This window comes from Dreissena polymorpha, chromosome 5 (assembly GCF_020536995.1).
Source record: "Dreissena polymorpha isolate Duluth1 chromosome 5, UMN_Dpol_1.0, whole genome shotgun sequence".
NCBI classification, from domain to species: Eukaryota; Metazoa; Mollusca; class Bivalvia; order Myida; family Dreissenidae; genus Dreissena; species Dreissena polymorpha.
This window is the reverse complement of record NC_068359.1, coordinates 45,710,008-45,727,627: the sequence shown is the minus strand read 5'-3', so window position 1 is coordinate 45,727,627 and position 17,620 is coordinate 45,710,008. Positions and strand designations below refer to the sequence as shown.

At 37.7% G+C, this 17,620-nt stretch overlaps 2 protein-coding genes across 3 annotated transcripts in view; one reads left to right on the top strand and one right to left on the bottom strand.

Moving 5' to 3' along the window:
* LOC127880502 (DNA repair protein complementing XP-C cells-like) overlaps window positions 1–15,450 on the top strand; it is a 42,957-nt gene extending 27,507 nt beyond the window's left edge. The window contains exons 14-20 of one of the 2 annotated variants that reach the window (XM_052427805.1): window positions 493–582; window positions 2,143–2,232; window positions 7,046–7,127; window positions 7,649–7,742; window positions 8,875–8,968; window positions 9,496–9,588; window positions 10,401–15,450. In XM_052427805.1, the coding sequence (XP_052283765.1) occupies window positions 493–582; window positions 2,143–2,232; window positions 7,046–7,127; window positions 7,649–7,742; window positions 8,875–8,968; window positions 9,496–9,588; window positions 10,401–10,613 (756 nt within the window). In that variant the 3' untranslated portion in view covers window positions 10,614–15,450. The remainder of the gene's footprint in view (window positions 1–492; window positions 583–2,142; window positions 2,233–7,045; window positions 7,128–7,648; window positions 7,743–8,874; window positions 8,969–9,495; window positions 9,589–10,400) is intronic. The other variant, XM_052427806.1, reaches the window with a different exon arrangement.
* A 613-nt stretch (window positions 15,451–16,063) lies between these two features.
* LOC127880499 (transcription initiation factor TFIID subunit 3-like) overlaps window positions 16,064–17,620 on the bottom strand; it is a 33,241-nt gene continuing 31,684 nt past the window's right edge. The window contains exon 14 of the mRNA XM_052427795.1: window positions 16,064–16,828. Coding sequence (XP_052283755.1) covers window positions 16,708–16,828 — 121 coding nt within the window. The 3' untranslated portion in view covers window positions 16,064–16,707. The remainder of the gene's footprint in view (window positions 16,829–17,620) is intronic.

Genomic DNA, 17,620 nt, shown 5'->3' with positions numbered 1-17,620 from the left:
AATTGCGGCCCTTGGACTTGAGATTATTAAAATTGAATAAGATTTAATGTTCAAAATCTGGGTTCATGTTTTTGCCAAGTTTTCTTTTATCTCCATTATTTTTCAAATGTCAGCATTTGTACAGCAAATCTTTGATACTGGTTCTTACAATATGTCATTCTTGCCCGACACTATGAACATTTTTGATAACATTGCGATGATTTATGAATGTCACTGAAATATGCATGTGAATGAAGTTTCTAAAAAGATAGCATAGGTAGTTTAGAAAAAATGTCGTTTTAATCTTGTAGCGCAATGAAACAGATCAGCAGCAAAGATTAAATGTGATACAATCAAAAGGCATCTATACTTCTTGCACAGAGTCGTTTGACAACAAACCTAGAAAAACATACACATCCGTAATATTTTTTAAATGACTTTCCGAGTAAAATTTTCAGAAATTGTTTTCAATCATACACAACTTTGTTGTACATTAAATAATTCATTTTTCAGCTGCATTCCAGAGAAAATTGGCTGAAAGAGGGTCGGTCTGCAAGGCTTGGAGAGGAACCGTACAAGTTTGTCAAGTCAAGGCCAAAATGGGTAAATATGACCATTCGAGATCTTTTTGTAAATATTTTTGATTGCATGGCTTAATGTTAATACCCTCTTTCTGAATCGTCAAATACTTATGTTATAAAGAAAATGTTCTGACCATATGTTCACGAAAGCCGGATATTGAGAAACGTTCCGTTTATTTTCACACAGAGGATATTTGTTTAGTACACTATCAAATTCTATTCTCCAATGGTAATCAGAGAAATAAAAATATTTAACCCTTTGCATGCTGGGAAATTTGTTGTCTGCTAAAATGTTGTCTGCTGAATTTCTAAAATTAGCATTTTCTTCGATTTTTTTTAAAAGAATACTATCAGAATAGCAAACAGTTTGGATCCTGATGAGACGCCACGTTTTGTGGCATCTCATCTGGATCCAAACTGTTTGCAAAGGCCTTCAAAATTCGGTTCCCGCACTGAAAGGGTTAAGTGTGGTACATCCACTCATGAAACTTTTTACTTTCTTCGATCATCAGTGGACAAAAATCAATGATCCTCTGAAACCAACAAATTATCTTTTTATTTAATGCTTTATGCGAAAAAAGTGAAAATTATCCAAAATTTTGACTGATATTTTTCATTGTTTGAAACAGTGAATAACCATTTTTAAATCATTGATATTTTGATGTAACAAGGAGTACAGAAAAACAAAAATATATTATAAGTTACATTTGTTTATAGTAATTGCAAAATAGCTATTGCTATATACAAAAAGAAATAATTTTAGTTTACCACTGTGAATTGTGTATGTTGCGAAATTCTTTTCATAGTTATGTGCCTTAAAACTCAGCAAATTGTTTATACTTACATCATTGTTCATGGTTACTTTGTGTCTTGAACTTGTCTCGCGGTCTTTTGTGCATCAAAACTTCATAGATATGTTGTTTATACTATGTAGAAGTGCAAGCAGTTACCTGCCTTTGAACCTAGGCAAAATAGGTAACTTAATCCTTTGCATGCTGGGAAATTTGTTGTCTGCTAAAATGTTGTCTGCTGAATTTCTCAAATTAGCATTTTCTTCATTTTTTTCAAAGAATACTATCAGAATAGCAAACAGTTTGGATCCTGATGAGACGCCACGTTGTGTGGCATCTCATCTGGATCCAAACGGTTCGCAAAGGCCTTCAAAATTCGGTTCCAGCACTGAAAGAGTTAATTTGTAGGTTAGTGTATAGAAGTCTGTTGTTGCTCTTTTGATATTAGTTTAAACCTATTTATTAAAGCTCGATTGCATAAAAGCCTTAGGCTTATTTGAAATGCTCTCGTGACCATTTCCTGGGACTAGAACCAGCACTTGTTGTCTATGTTGGAGATCTTAAGAACCCTCCCACAGTAGGAATCAAACCCATTACCCCCCGGTCGCTAGGCAGACACCATATCCACTATGCCACGGCAACCCTTAATATCTTTGGATATAAAAATTAGAGAACATTATTGTAATTTTGGTTATAATTATAAGCATTGAATAGCAGTTATATGCATTTCATCTGTGTATGAGCCTTCAGAAAAGGATGCATTATTTATGCATATACTATAATGATGACAGAACAAGCCGAAGGAAGACCCAGAGGCAAAGGATCTGGAGCTGTTTGGAAAGTGGCAGACTGAAGTCTACATCCCTCCACCTGCTGTTGATGTCAGTATAATTTAGAAATAATCGAAGGGTAACCGTTGGTTATTGCGGTAATAACCAACGGTATGGAGTTCTGATGCGTAGGAAATTAAACCACGAGGGCGTAGCCCTCATTAATAAGATTTCATTAATAAGTTATCTGTGATTTAAAGGTTATACATGAGAAGTATATTAACCGAACGTCCTCCACTTTTCCGCGAAAACGTGACGTCATCACAACAATTAAAATCAAATGACGTCGTCTTCATTCATAAACAGTGCGCGGACAATCAAAGTGACGTCACTTTAAACAACCGTTGGTATATCGGGGTAATAACCAACAGTAGTTTTCCTTCTTTGTATATAGAACACAAGTCATGTGCCGTGGTAGAATAAGGGTTTAACCATGTTCCAATCACATACACTAGTTTCTAGTCCCTTAGAAAAATGAATTAAATAAATTAAGTCCTTTTGTCACTAGATTCAAAGTTTAAAGCCTACATTTTCAACCCTTAGATACTGATTGGCAGCAAACAGAGTAAACCTGAACAGACCTAGAGTTACTCATAGACTGTTCTGGTTTTATGCTGGTTGCGTATAGCCATTTTCACTTTGGTTTGAGTGGGAAAGGGTAAGTATATAACTTTTACGTATAAAATTGCAAAAAATTGTTTTCACCAACTAATATAAATGAGCCGTGCTCTGTGAAAAAGGGGATTAATACATGTGCATAAAGTGTTGTCCCAGATAAGCCTGTGCAGTCTGCACAGGCTTATCAGGGACGATACTTTCCGCTTTAATGATATTTTTCATTTCAAGAAAGTCTCTTCTTAGCAAAAATCAAGTTTAGACTTAAAGTGTCGTCCCTGATTAGCCTGTGAGGACTGCACAGGCTAATCTGGGACAACACTTTACGCACATGCTGTAAACCCCCTTTTCACAGAGAACAGCTTAAATAGAATGGCATATTGAACAGGGTCATGATTGTGCTAAATACTCACCTACATACTTAAACTATAATTGTGTTTATAGGATATAAGTGCCTCCACATTTCTCTTTTGTCTAAAAACTCCACTTACTAGTATGTGGGAAAAAAATGAAATTATGGAGATGCGCGAGTTCACATACTGTTTAACACCCGTAAGCAGCAATACTTTTTTATGATACGCGACACAAGTAAACAAGAGGGCCTGAAAGGCCCAAAGTCGCTCACCTGAGATAACAAGATATCATTGGGACAAATCTTCTGACCAAGTTTCACGAAGATCGGAAAATAAATGTGGCCTCTAGAGTGTTAACAAGGTTTTACTATAGCCATATAAGGAAAAATGCCCCGCCCCCTGGCAGCCATGTTTTTCAACCAACCGGCATCATTTTTGAACTCTTTTAAGATATTATAAGGATGAATCTTCTGACCAAGTTTCATGAAGATCGGACAGTAAATGTGGACTCTAGAGTGTTGACAAGATTTTACTATAGCCATATTAGGAAAAATGACCCGCCCCTTGGAAGCCATGTTTTTCAAGCAAACATAATTATTTTCGAACTCATCCAAGATATCATTGAGACCAATCTTCTGACCAAATTCATGAAGATTGGACAATAAATGTGGCCTCTAATGTGTTAACAAGGTTTTACTATAGCCATATATAGCCATTTAAGGAAAAATGCCCCGCCCCCGGTCGCCTTGTTTTTAAGCAACCAAAACCATTTTCGAACTCATCCAAGATATCATTAGGACAAATCTTCTAAGTTTCATGATGATCGGGAAAATAAATGTGACCTCTAGTGTGTTAACAAGGTTTTACTAAATCCATATAAGGAAAATAGCCCCGCCCCCGTAATGGCCATGTTTTTCAACCAACTGGCATCATTTTTGAACTCGTCCAAGATATTATTGGGATGAATCTTCTGACCAAGTTTCATGAAGATCTGACTATAAATGTGGCCTCTAGAGTGTTAACAAGAGTTTACTATAGCCTTATATAGCCATATAAGGAAAAATGCCCTGCCCCTTGGCGGCCATGTTTTTCAAGCAAAGGTAACCATTTTCGAACTCATCCAAGGTATTATTAAGACAAATCTTCTGACCATATTTCATCAAGATTGGACAATAAATGTGGCCTCAAGAGTGTTAACAAGGTTTTACTATAGCCATAAAAGGAAAAATGCCCAGCCCCCTGGCGGCCATGTTTTTAAACCAACCGGCATCATTTTCGAACTCGTCCAAGATAATATTGGGATGAATCTTCTGACCAAGTTTCATGATGATTGGACAATAAATGTGGCCTCTAGAGTGTTAACAAGATTTTACTATAGCCATATATAGCCATATAAGGAAAAATGCCCCGCCCCTTGGCAGCCATGTTTTTCATTTTTACAGGGGTGTCAATTTTCCGGATTATTACGGAAATCCGGATTTGAGCCGTCCAGGGTTTATTTTGAGGTGAATGTAAATCCAATGAGTTTGTTTAAGGCGGGTGGGGGTAGGGACAAAATTCTTTTAGTGCGGGATCATTTCAGAACGAATATTGTTATAGCATCATCGGCATTCGGGACATTTGCGCCTGGTACCGATTTTATTTATTGATTTCTGATTGGTAAGCGGCTGGCACTGACATGAGCAGTAACTGGCTAAGTTAAAAATATGTTAATCAAATTATATAGTGACTGCGTATTTGCTAGGTTACTGGTTACTGGTTTTCATTTTCTGCAGTCAAACGATATGCATATTTTATTTCATTTGCAAATGATGTATCGCAACATGTTTTCGGACAGTCGTTTTCGGATACGCTGGTTTGTAGATTTTTATTTAATTTCAAAGTTCTCAATATCATTTGTTTAGAATGACAAATACACCTGCGGTGTTACGGATGGTTTGGTTTATAATATTTCGCATTGTACTCACCAGAAATTGCACCTAGAAAGACTATAAAAAAAGAACAATAAGGTAGGGCTAGGGGGGTTGCGCCCTCTCTTCCCTTCATCCTACGGCCTAATTTTCCGGATTTCAAATTTGGAACAATTGACAGCCCTGTTCAAGCAATGGTTACCATTTATGAACTCATTCAAGATATCAGTGGGACAAATCTTCTGAGCAAGTTTCATGAAGATCGGAAAATAAATGTGGCCTCTAGAGTGTTAACAAGGTTTTACTATAGCCATATAAGGAAAAATGCCCCACCCCCTGGCGGCCATGTTTTTCAACCAACCGGCATCATTTTCGAACTCGTCCAAGATATTATTGGGATGAATCTTCTGACTAAGTTTTATGAAGATCAGACAATAACTGTGGCCTCTAGAGTGTTAACAAGATTTTACTATTGCCGTATATAGCCATATAAGGAAAAATGCCCCGCCTTTGGCAGCCATGTTTTTCAAGCAAACGTAACCATTTTCGAACTCATCCTAGATATCATTGAAACCAATCTTCTGACCAAATTTCATTAAGACTGGACAATAAATGTGGCCTCTAGAGAGTTAAAAAGGCAAATGTTGATGCCGCACAACACACAACGGACGACGGACAAAAAGCGATCACAAAAGCTCACCATGAGCACGTTGTGCTTAGGTGAGCTTAAAATATAATTTGTTTTGCTTAAAACAGGCCCATAGCTCAAGGTGGGTAGAAAATGTCTGAACTGAAAGATGCAGATGTGTAATTCCACATGGCCATTTATATGTTTGTAAAGTTTCAGTCCTTTTAAGGAAATTATTATTTTAGCTTCTGGGATTTTTATACCCCCATTGGTAATGGGGGCTATATAGGAATCACTTTTTCGGTCCGTCAGTCTTTTCCAAAATCTTGTCAGGGCAATAACTATGTTGTTCATAGTGAGATTTTAAAATCATTTGGCACATTGGTTCACCATAATTGGACGGTGTGTCTCGAGAAAGAATTACGTCGATATCTCAAAGGTTAAGGCCACACTTAGACTTCAAAGGTCAAAAATGGCCATACATGAGCTTGTCTGGGCCATAACTATGTCGTTCATTGTGAGATTTTAAAATCATTTAGCACATGTGTTCACCATCATTGGATGGTGTGTCGCATGAAAGAAATACGTTGATTTCTCCAAGGTCAAGGTCACACTTTGAGTTCAAAGGTCAAAAAAGGTCATAAATGAGCTTGTCCAGGCCATAAATATGTCATACATTGTGAAATTTTAAAATCATTTGGCAACCATCACTGGACAGTGTGTTGCACGAAAGAATTAAGTTGATTTCTCCAAGGTCAAGGTCACACTTTGAGCTCAAAGGTCAAAAATGGCCATAACTGAGCTTGTCCAGGCCATAACTATGTCGTTCATTGTGAGATTTTCAAATCATTTGGCACATTTGTTCAGCAGCATTGGACGGTTTGTCGCGCAAAAGAATTAGGTAGATATCTCCAAGGTCAAGGTCACACTGAGTTTAAAGGTCAAAAATGGCCATAAATGAGCTTTTCCGGGCCATAACTATGTTGTTCATTGTGCCATTTTAAAATCATTTGTTCACCATCATTGGACGGTGTGTTTCAAAAAAGAATTGTGTCGATATCTCCAAGTTCGAGGTCACACTTTGAGTTCAAAGGTCAAAAATGACTATAAATGATAATGGCATAATAATTCTTAAAAATCGCCAAAAATTAGATTCTCTTGTTTTGTGAAGACAGCATGCAAATTAGTCTGTGTCATTGCGGCATGTGGGGTTATACGTCATGTCTGTGACAAAGCTCTAGTGTTTGTATGGAAAGGGGCCACAACTACGTTTGTGTTGAAAATATGGAGGTCAGTAAATTGACATGCTGGTTCATATGTTTGTAATAAGTTTCACCATTCTAGCATTCTGTTTGCAGGGCAAGGTGCCTAGAAACGCTCACGGCAACGTGGAGATGTTCCTGCCAACCATGTTACCTGCTGGAACTGTCCATCTGAAGAGTAAGTGCATATGAGCCAGGGAAAACAGGGCTTAATACATGTATGTAAAGTATCGTCCCAGATTAGCCTGTGACGTCCACACTGGCTAATCAGGGTTGACACTTTACACTTATAATGGATTTTAATTAGAAGAGACTTTTTTTAAAATAAAACATCCACAAAGTGAAAAATTGTGAACTGACCTCCATTATACCATTAAAATGCTGCTGAAAATTGCTTTACAATAAAACTTAGCAAACAAATTAAAAATTACTGTAAATTACTCTTTCCTGCTCAGATAAGTATTTTGGTGTGATTGTTGTTACATCAAAAATAAAAATAGGACCTTTTTCATTAGATTTTAGTTTTAAAGGCTTATTTCCGACCCTAAGATACTGATGAGCAGCAAACAGCATAACACCTGATCTTGCTGCAAGTTACTGACAGGCTGTTCTGGTTTTATGCAGTGGCGTTTAGACATTTTTACTTTGCTGCTGATCGGGAAATGGTTAAAGTTGTTCTCACTTTCATATAACGTTTAGTTCCAGGTCTGAACAAAGTAGCCAAGAAGCTGGACATTGACTGCGCCCCTGCCATGGTGGGCTGGGACCATCACTGTGGCTTCTCCCATCCCCTGTACATTAACTGTGCTGCTTGTGGAGTATAAGCCACGTTCTGGGAAAACTGGGCTTAATGCATTTGGGTAAAATGTCATTCCAGATTAGCCTGTGTAATCCGCACAGGCTTATCTTTAGGACACTTTCGGCTTTTGTTTAAGTTTTGTTTAAATGAAGTCTCTTTGAAAGTCTAGGTGGAAAGTGTTGTCCCTTATTAGCCTGTTCACAGTGCAGAGGCTAATCTGAGATGACACTTTAGACACATTTATCAAGCCCAGTATTCCCAGACAATCAAGGGTATACAGTATACCAATGGTTAATGTATGCATTTTTTGGTGATTAACTTGCTACAAATACCCTAACTATACCCCATTAAGGCCTTTTAACTCCCCTAGTTTAAATTTAAGCCTTTTTATCTTAGCTGGATTGCATTGAAAGCCTCGGGCTTATTGAAACGCTCACAAGTCCATTTCCTGTGTAGTGTTTTTGGCAGATCTAAGGAATGGTGCCACAGTTTAGTCTATTTATAATTCTGTATCTGTGTTATTATTTATTTAATACGCTTTTTACTCTTGTCTCCTGGGACTGTTAACCAGTACTATGTGTCTATGGGGTAAATCTTAAGAACGCTCCCACGTTGTGGAATGAACCCGTGACCTCCCGATCCCTAGGCGGACACCATATCCATTACAGCACTGCGACCTATGTCATTATTGTTATGCCCCCGGTCGGGTGGCATATAGCAGTTGAACAATCAGTCAGTCCGTCCGTCTGCCTGTCTGTATGTCTGTCGGTCTGTCCGTCCGTCCGTCCGTCTGTCCGAAAACTTTAACATTGGCCATAACTTTTGCAATATTGAAGATAGCAGCTTAATATTTGGCATGCATGTGTATCTCATGGAGCTGCACATTTTGAATTGTAAAAGGTCAAGGTCATCCGTCAAGGACAAAGGTAAAAAAAACAAATCAAAGGGAAGTAACAATCTTTAAAGGGAGATAATTTCTATTTATCATTTGGCAGGTACAAATCATTTTCACAAGGGAAGTAATATTTTTTAAAGGGATATAATAATAAAAATATATATTTCAAAGCGGCGCAGTAGGGGGCATTGTGTTTCTGAAAAACACATCTCTTGTTCTGTGATATTACAGGATGGATGGGTGGATAGTATGTAAAGAGTTCAAGGACATTCTGCTGGCAGCCTGGGACGAGGAGCAGGAGATACTGAGGGAGAAAGAAGCAGAGGTGGGTACCAAGGAAATAATGTGAAACGATAGTCGTGTGTGGCGTTAAATATCACCAGGGATTTAATGGATTTTGGTACCTAATTAATATACTGAAGTAGGGTAGGCAAGTGGGGTTTTAATATCACCAGGGCTTTTAGGGGTTAGGGTACCAAATACGGGTAAATACTGTAGTAGGGAAGGCTAGTGGGTTTTAAATATGAACAGGGATTTAAGGGGTGTCATTCTGTTTTAAATGCACAAACATTGTCAATCGAGTCCTATAATACAATTTTACTGCCATATTGGTTATTGGTGGAAACAGAAAAAAAATCAACTAAGTTATATTGAAGAATGCGTTGTAAGTTGTCCTAGTTGTAGGCACCTTCTATACCAAGTGGTCATGTAAAATGAAATCTTTTTGGTGTGCTATGTGAAATTCCTGTCCTGGATAAGTGGACGGCACATATATGTCCAAAAAGTATAACAATTTTTTGCATTAAGCCCAGTTTTCCCATGATATGCCTACCATTCATGTATACTTTGTAGAAACGTGAGAAGCGTGTCTATGACAACTGGAGGAAGCTGATCCGTGGACTGCTGATTAGGGAGAGGCTGAAGAAGAGATTTGATCTGCAGGAGGTGGGTACCAACAGTCACATGTCTTCTGAAGTGTTTGGTAGGGTGACCCATTCCCAATGGAAAAAAGTATATATATTTTTCAAATGGGACCCTACAAATCCCAATGGAAGGTTTCCAAAAAATAATTTTTGGTTTAATAAGTCTTAACATGTCATTCATCTCCAAATCCAGCTATAGTTGAACCTTAGTAAATATAATATTGAATCACTTTTATTATCAAGTATAAAGTATTTGTAAGCATAAAATCAACAATATTAATTTCCCAATTTTAGTCAAAAGGGCACAATATTTCCCAAGCCAAAGGGAACCAGCCCCATTCCCGAAATAGTGAAAAAAAAACACTGACCAACAGTCGCATGTCTTTTGAAGCGTTTGTTCAAAGGTGTGGCTCTTGTGCTATGTTTAACATTCTGTCCAATGGTCCATACATCAGTTGATGTAGGCCCCTATATGATGTTATGAGGTAGAACTTCCTAATTATGTTGTAGTTCAGCAATTGAAACGGAAATTACTCAATAGCATTACTTAACTGAGCTTTGTCTGACATTTGTTTTGCGTCATTCATCGTCAACTTTTACCTTGTGAACACTCTTAAAACTTTTGCGGACAGACAGACAGGTGACTCCAATATCCCCCCTCTGAAGTTTCAATCATGGTGTAACTAAAAAAACTGGTTAAATAACCCAGTTCTTACACAGGTATTATAGTTATGTTTTCTTCAGGGGTTTTTGCGTAGTATTTATAATGAAATATAAAGCAGATTTACATTTTGCTAAATGATTCTGTAAAATGAAATATAAAGTTTATGACAGGCACCCAAATCAGAAGACACTAAGCAGCCAGAAAGCAGTGGCACTGCGAGCTCAGATGACACAAGTCGCAAGACAGAGCAAAGTGGGACCACGGAAGATGGCACAAATGACGGGGATAAAGTCTTGGTGGCTACTAAAGATACAAAGATGTCCTGGCCACAAAACAGACTACACACAGAGAATCATACGCTCTGTATGGTGGAAAAACTTTGAAAGATATTGGCTGTCTCAGATTGTAGTTTGCCATCTGAAATGTTAAGATGGACTCAGTTGAATAGGGCATTTGAGGTGTGCTAGAAATAAATTACTAAAAGCAGTTTATTGTCATGTTCATTGTAAAACTCTACTTTTCCATTTATTTTTCATCCAAAATAAGAAAACCACTATGTTATGTTAAATGTATAAGTAAAACTTAAAAAAAATCTACTCTCTGAAAAAATAATTAATTGTTGGACTGTTATATTTTTTTTAGCTCACCTGATTGCTCAGGTGAGCTTTTCTGACCGATCTTGGTCTTTCGTATGTCCGTCCGTCCGTAAACATTTGCTCTTAAACACTCTAGAGGCCACATTTCTTGTCCCATCTTCATGAAACTTGGTCAAAAGCTTTGCCCCAATAAAATCTCGGCGGAGTTTGAAACTGGGTTGTGCCGGGTCAAAAACTATGTCACTAGGTAAAAAAAAAGAAAAACCTTGTAAACACTGTAGAAGTCACATTTTATGTTCAATCTTCATGTAACTTTGTCAAAATGTTTGTCTTAATGATATCTTGATTGAGTTCAAAAGTGGTTCTTGTGTGTTGAAAAACATGGCCGCCAGTAGGCGGGGCAGTTTTCCTTATTTGGCTATAGAGAAACCGTGTAAACACTCTAGAAGTCACAATTTTTGCCCAATCGTCATGAAAGTTGGTCAAAACATTGGTTTTATTGATTTCTTGGACGAGTTCGAAAATGGTCCAGATCGGTAAAAAAACATGGCCGCCAGGGGGCGGGGCAGTTTTCTCAATATGTATATAGTGAAAACATGGGAACACTCTAGAAGTCACATTTTTGGTCCAATATTCATGAAATTTGGTCAGAACATGTGTTTTTTTTTATATGACAGTTGAGTTCGAAAATGGTTCTGATCGGTAAAAAAGCATGGCCGCTGGGGGGGGGGGGGGGTCATTTTCCTTATATTTATATAGTAATAACAGCTTTTGAACACTATATAGTTTATCATGTCAAGGAAAGTAACTGCAAATGAAAAATTATGTTGAATTGACAGAGTTGTCTCCCTTAATAAAATATTTGTTTTAAGCACAAGAAGATTAAGTGGAATTAATGATAGTTTTAAACTCTGGGAGATAGCAAACTTTTGAATATGTTTTTTATTGTTTGATGATTCTGTACAATATGGCATTCTTTTGTCAAACAATTAAAGCCAGACTATACGATTTTTATATGTGTTAAATTGTAATATATTGATAAATACATGTTACAATAACACAAAATAGGCAAGATATTGAAGACGAATTTCATAAAATGCAGCAAAGACAAATTAGCGCCCTGAGCTGATGGTGACGAAGATATTTCGTACATATTTTCCTACAATACTGAAGAATTCGTCTTTTTATTAGGATCAGAGTTAGTGTTCGTGTGTCGAATGAACAGACATCGCTGCAGGAATTTAAAAACAACCATTAAACTAAATTAAGATTCACATCGTACATGCATGATATACATTCTGGCGAATTCTACTGTACGGACATTTTCGATTTCAGAATTAAATATCTCGCTTATTTCGTATTTTTCGACACATGTTCGTCTTAAGTTATATTTTAAATTATATTAAAATGTATGACCTTGTTAACACTCTAGAGGTCACATTTATTTTCCGATCATCATGAAACTTGGTCTGAAGCTTTGTCCCAATGATATCTTGGATGAGTTCGAAAATGGTTTTTGTTGCTTTAAAAACATGGCCACCAGGGGCGGGGAATTTTTCCTTATATGGCTATATATGGCTTTAGTAAAACCTTGTTAACACTCTAGAGGCCACATTTATTGTCCAATCTTCATGAAATTTGGTCAGAAGATTGGTCTCAATGATATCTTGGATGAGTTTGAAAATAATTATGTTTGCTTGAAAAACATGGCTTCCAATGGGGCGGGGCATTTTTCCTTATACGGCTATAGTAAAATCTTGTTAACACTCTAGTTTTATTTAATTCAGTTGCCCAATCTTCATGAAATTTGGTCATAACATTTGTGTCCTGTGTAGTTAAGTTTGGTTTTATTATGTCAGTATTATGTACCATTAACTGTTTTATTGAATTTTTCATAACACAGAATTTTCATAATTAACATAATTAATCATAATTAATGTTTTAGTCATTACTGCTTATGGTAAGCCTATCAACTAAGAGAAAGCTGAAATGAAGACAACATGTACACAATTTTGCAGTATCTATCTCCATTGTTTAACCTGCTGAGTCATATTTCCCAATCTATTTTTAGTTCTGCTCTAGAATTTGTTAGACCCCCAGATATTGATCATTGCAGTGTGTAACTATTTACCACTCATCTTACTGACCCTCTCACTTTGCTGTATGCCAGATGTTAATATCAGTGGTCGGTAGTAAAAGCTGGTTGAACTGTTTGATATATTTTTAGCTCACCTGATTGCTCAGGTGAGCTTTTGTGACTGGTCTTTGTCCGTCGTTTGTCCGTCCGTCCGTTAACATTTGCTCGTAAACACTCTAGAGGCCACATTTCTTGTCCCATCTTCATGAAACTTGTTCAGAAGCTTTGTCCCAATGAAATCTCGGCCGAGTTGGAAACTGGGTTGTGCCGGGTCAAAAACTTGGTCACTAGGTCGAAAAAAAAGAAAAACCATGTAAACACTGTAGAAGTCACATTTCATGCCCAATCTTCATGTAACTTTGTCAAAATGTTTGTCTTAATGATATCTTGGTTGAGTTCAAAATTGGTTCCGATCCATTGAAAAACATGGCCGCCAGTGGGCGGGGCAGTTTTCCTTATTTGGCTTGAGAGAAACCTTGTTAACACTCTAGAAGTCACAATTTTTGCCCAATCATCATGAAAGTTTGTCAAAATCTTGGTTCAATTGATGTCTCGGACGAGTTCGAAAATGGTCGAGATCTGTGAAAAAACATGGCCGCCAGTGGGCAGCGCATGTTTCTCTGTATGTATATAGTGGCAGTTTTCCCTATTTGGCTATAGAGAAACCTTGTAAACACTCTAGAAGTCACAATTTTTGCCCAATCATCATGAAAGTTGGTCAAAACATTGGTTTTATTGATATCTCGGACGAGCTTGAAAATGGTCGGGATTGGTTAAAAAACATGGCTGCCAGTGGGCGGGGCATTTTTCTCTATGTATATAGTGAAAACATGTGAACACAGTAGAAGTCACATTTTTGGCCCAATTTTCATGAAATTTGCTCAGAACATTTGTTTCCTTGATACGAGAGTTGAGTTCAAAAATGGTTCCGGTCAGTTGAATAACATGGCTGCTGGGAGGGGGGCAGTTTTCTCATTATGCCCCCCCCCCCTTTCGAAGAAGAGGGGGTACATTGTTTTGCTCATGTCGGTCCGTCCGTCCACCAGATGGTTTCCGGATGATAACTCAAAAGCGCTTATGCCAAGGATCATGAAACTTCATAGGTACATTGATCATGACTCGCAGATGACTCCTATTGATTTTAAGGTCAAAGGTCAAGTTCACGATGACCCGAAATAGTAAAATGGTTTCCGGATGATAACTCAAGAACACTTATGCCTAGGATCATGAAGCTTCATAGATACATTGATCATGACTCGTAGATGAGACCTATTGATTTTCAGGTCACTAGGTCAAAGGTCACGGTGACCCAAAGCAGTAAAATGCTTTCCGGATGATAACTCAAGAACGCTTATGCCTAGGATCATGAAACTTCATAGCTACATTGATCATAACTCGCAGATAATCCCTATTGATTTTAAGGTCACTAGGTCAAAGGTCAAGGTCACCATGACCTGAAAAAGTAAAATGGTTTCCGGATGATAACTCAAGAACGCTTAGGCCTAGGATCATGAAACTTCATAGGTACATTGATCATAACTCGTAGATGACCCCTATTGATTTTCAGGTCACTAGGTCAAAGGTCAAGGTCACAATGACCCAAAATAGTTAAATGGTTTCCGGATGATTATTCAAGAACGCTTAGGCCTAGGATCATGAAACTTCATAGGTACATTAATCATGACTCGTAGATGACCCCTATTGATTTTCAGGTCACTAGGTCAAAGGTCAAGGTCACGGTGACCCGAAATAGTAAAATGGTTTCCAGATGATAACTCAAAAACGCTTATGCCTAGGATCATGAAACTTCATAGGTACAATGATCATGACTCGCAGATGACCCCTATTGATTTTCAGGTCACTAGGTTAAAGGTCAAGGTGACCTGAAATAGTAAAATGGTTTCTGGATGATAACTCAAGAACACTTATTCCTAGGTTCATGAAACTTCATAGGTATATTGATCATGACTCGCAGATGACCCCTATTGATTATCAAGTCACTAGGTCAAAGGTCAAGGTCACAGTGCCAAATAACGTATTCACACAATGGCTGTCAAGGTTACGGTGACTCAACTTAGAAAAATGGTTTCTGGATGATAACTCAAGAATGCTTACGCCTAGGATCATGAAACTTCATAGGTATATTGATCATGACTCGCAGATAAAATAATGATGAAACTTGACCAGGATGTTTGTCTGGACAAAATCTAGGTCAAGTTTTGACATTTGGTAAAGATTGAATGAACCGACTCCTCTCAGGTGAGCGAACTAGGGCCATCTTGGCCCTCTTGTTTCATTTTGTATGAAATTTCCACAACCCGCTGCAAGTTTTTCAGTTGTTATATTCCATAACCAAATATGTCCTCAGACATATGTAATGTACAAAGAATTGTCTGCTTTTTTTTATGTTATTAATTCTTTACAACCTAATTATGTTCATTCTATTGATGTTGTTTGAATCATATTTTAAAGCGTTTTAAAAATGTACACTTGAACGGTTTGACATTATACACTTTTGGGAAAGGGATATTTTGTTTGGAAGTGTGTGAGATTTCATTTACTTTTTTTGACTTTCTCTCAAGCCATTCAATGTATGCCTATAAATGAGAAGCGCTCTGAAAAAACTGGGCATAATGCATGTGAGTGAAGTGTCGTCCCTGATTAGCCTGTGCAGTCTGCAGGGATGACACTTTCCCCCTTATTAGAATTTTCGTGTAGAAGAGACTAACTTTAAACGAAAAATATTATAAAAGCGGAAAGTGTCATCCCTGATTAGCCTGTGCACTTTAAGCACATGCATTAAGTCCAGTTTTCTCAGAACGTGGCTCAAATAATGTTTTAGGATTGTTTTTTTGTAGCAATGTCCCAGGTCTCCATTCACCAGCCCATCCTTTGACTTATTTTATATTTTGAAAAAATATGTTTCTTAGTAGTCACTTCATGTATGTGTCTCTTTGTCGCCTTTACATTAAATATACTGATATGCAAACAATTGCATATTCTTTCGATAAAAGTTTATTCTTCATTTCTAAGGCTAAGAATGTGTTGGTGAATACAGACACCTGACAAACAAAACATAATAAGTTATACAAAAGCGGCATACATTTTTTTCGTTTAATAACAATATATAAATGTTAAACAAAAAAAACTACCACAATTGCACATTAATTAGGCCAATATCTAGGGCTTTGACAGAAGGTTCGCTTCTTACTTATATAATACTATTTTCACTACCAAGCAATCTTTTTAGCACATTCCTAGTATAAATTCGAACCTGTACCAGCACGTGAGCTAAAAGTAATGAAGTTAACCCATCTCAACCATGTTTAAATGATATTTCATGCCACTTCCAATTTTGCAGGTAAAGACCTTCATTCTGTATATGGCCTCACACTGCCAATCATGTGTGACCTCCATTCCCATTTAAACATTCCAATTCAAACAAAGCAATGTGATGGCGCCCCTTCCGTCCCTGTGTTTAGCTGCGTCGTTTCTTGCACCAATCTTGCTTGCCTAGACCTTGTTCCGTACATTAGTTTAAACTTATTTATCATAGCATCAACAGCAGAAGGTTTATTGAAATGCTCTCAAGTATATTTCTTTGGTAGAACCAATACTTGATGTCTTTTGGTTGAGATTTAAACAATGCTCCGACGATGGGAATCAAATCTATGATCTCCATGTCACCAGGAGGACACCATATCATATCCACTACATCAAGGCGACCTCCTCCCCTTTCCTTGTCTAGCTGCGTCTCTTCTTGCGCCCTCTCTTGCTGGCCTTGCCCTTGTTGTTGGGTTTGAAACACTTGGAACAGTACCAGGACTCCTCCTCCTCTGGGGCAACCTTGATGCCCACACACGCCCTGCAACACAGACAGCAAATAACAGACTTAGTCAGTTAAAAAAGACTCAGTAAGTCAAAAACAGGCTCAATCTGCTAAAACCGGCTCAGTCTGCTAAAAACAGGCTCAGTACAGCCAATAGCAGGCTTAGTAAAGCCAATAACATACTCAGCACAGCTAATAACATACTAAGTCAGCTAATAACAGACTCAGTAAGTCAATAACAGACTCAGTACTGCCAATAACAAGGCTCAGTCAGCTAAAAAGACTCAGTAAGCCAATAACAGGCTCAGTTCAGCCAATTACAGACACAGTATGCCAAATACAGGCTCAGTACGCCTATAGCAGGCTTAGTACACTCAATAACAGGCTCAGTACAGTCAATAACAGGCTCAGTGTGCCAATAAACAGGCTCAGTTCAGCCAATAACAGACTCAATAAAATAAAAACGGGCTCAGTAAGCAGGCTTAACAAAGTCAATAACATAGTCAGCCAATAACAAACATAGCACAGCAACTAACAATCTCAGTACAGCCAATAACAGTCTCAGTACAGCCAATAAAAGGCTTTCTATAATCAATTAAAGGCTTATTACATTCAAAATTGCAGACTAAGTAACATTGCCAGACAGACCAAGTGACGCTGAATTGCCTATAACAGGCTTAGTAACTCTGAATTGCCAATAACAGGCTCATTGACAATTAATTGCCAATAACATGCTCAGTGCCACTGAATTAACAAAAACATGCTGAGTGACACCGAATTGCCAATAACAGGCTAATCTAGAGCTTTGTCACAAACATGACAAATACC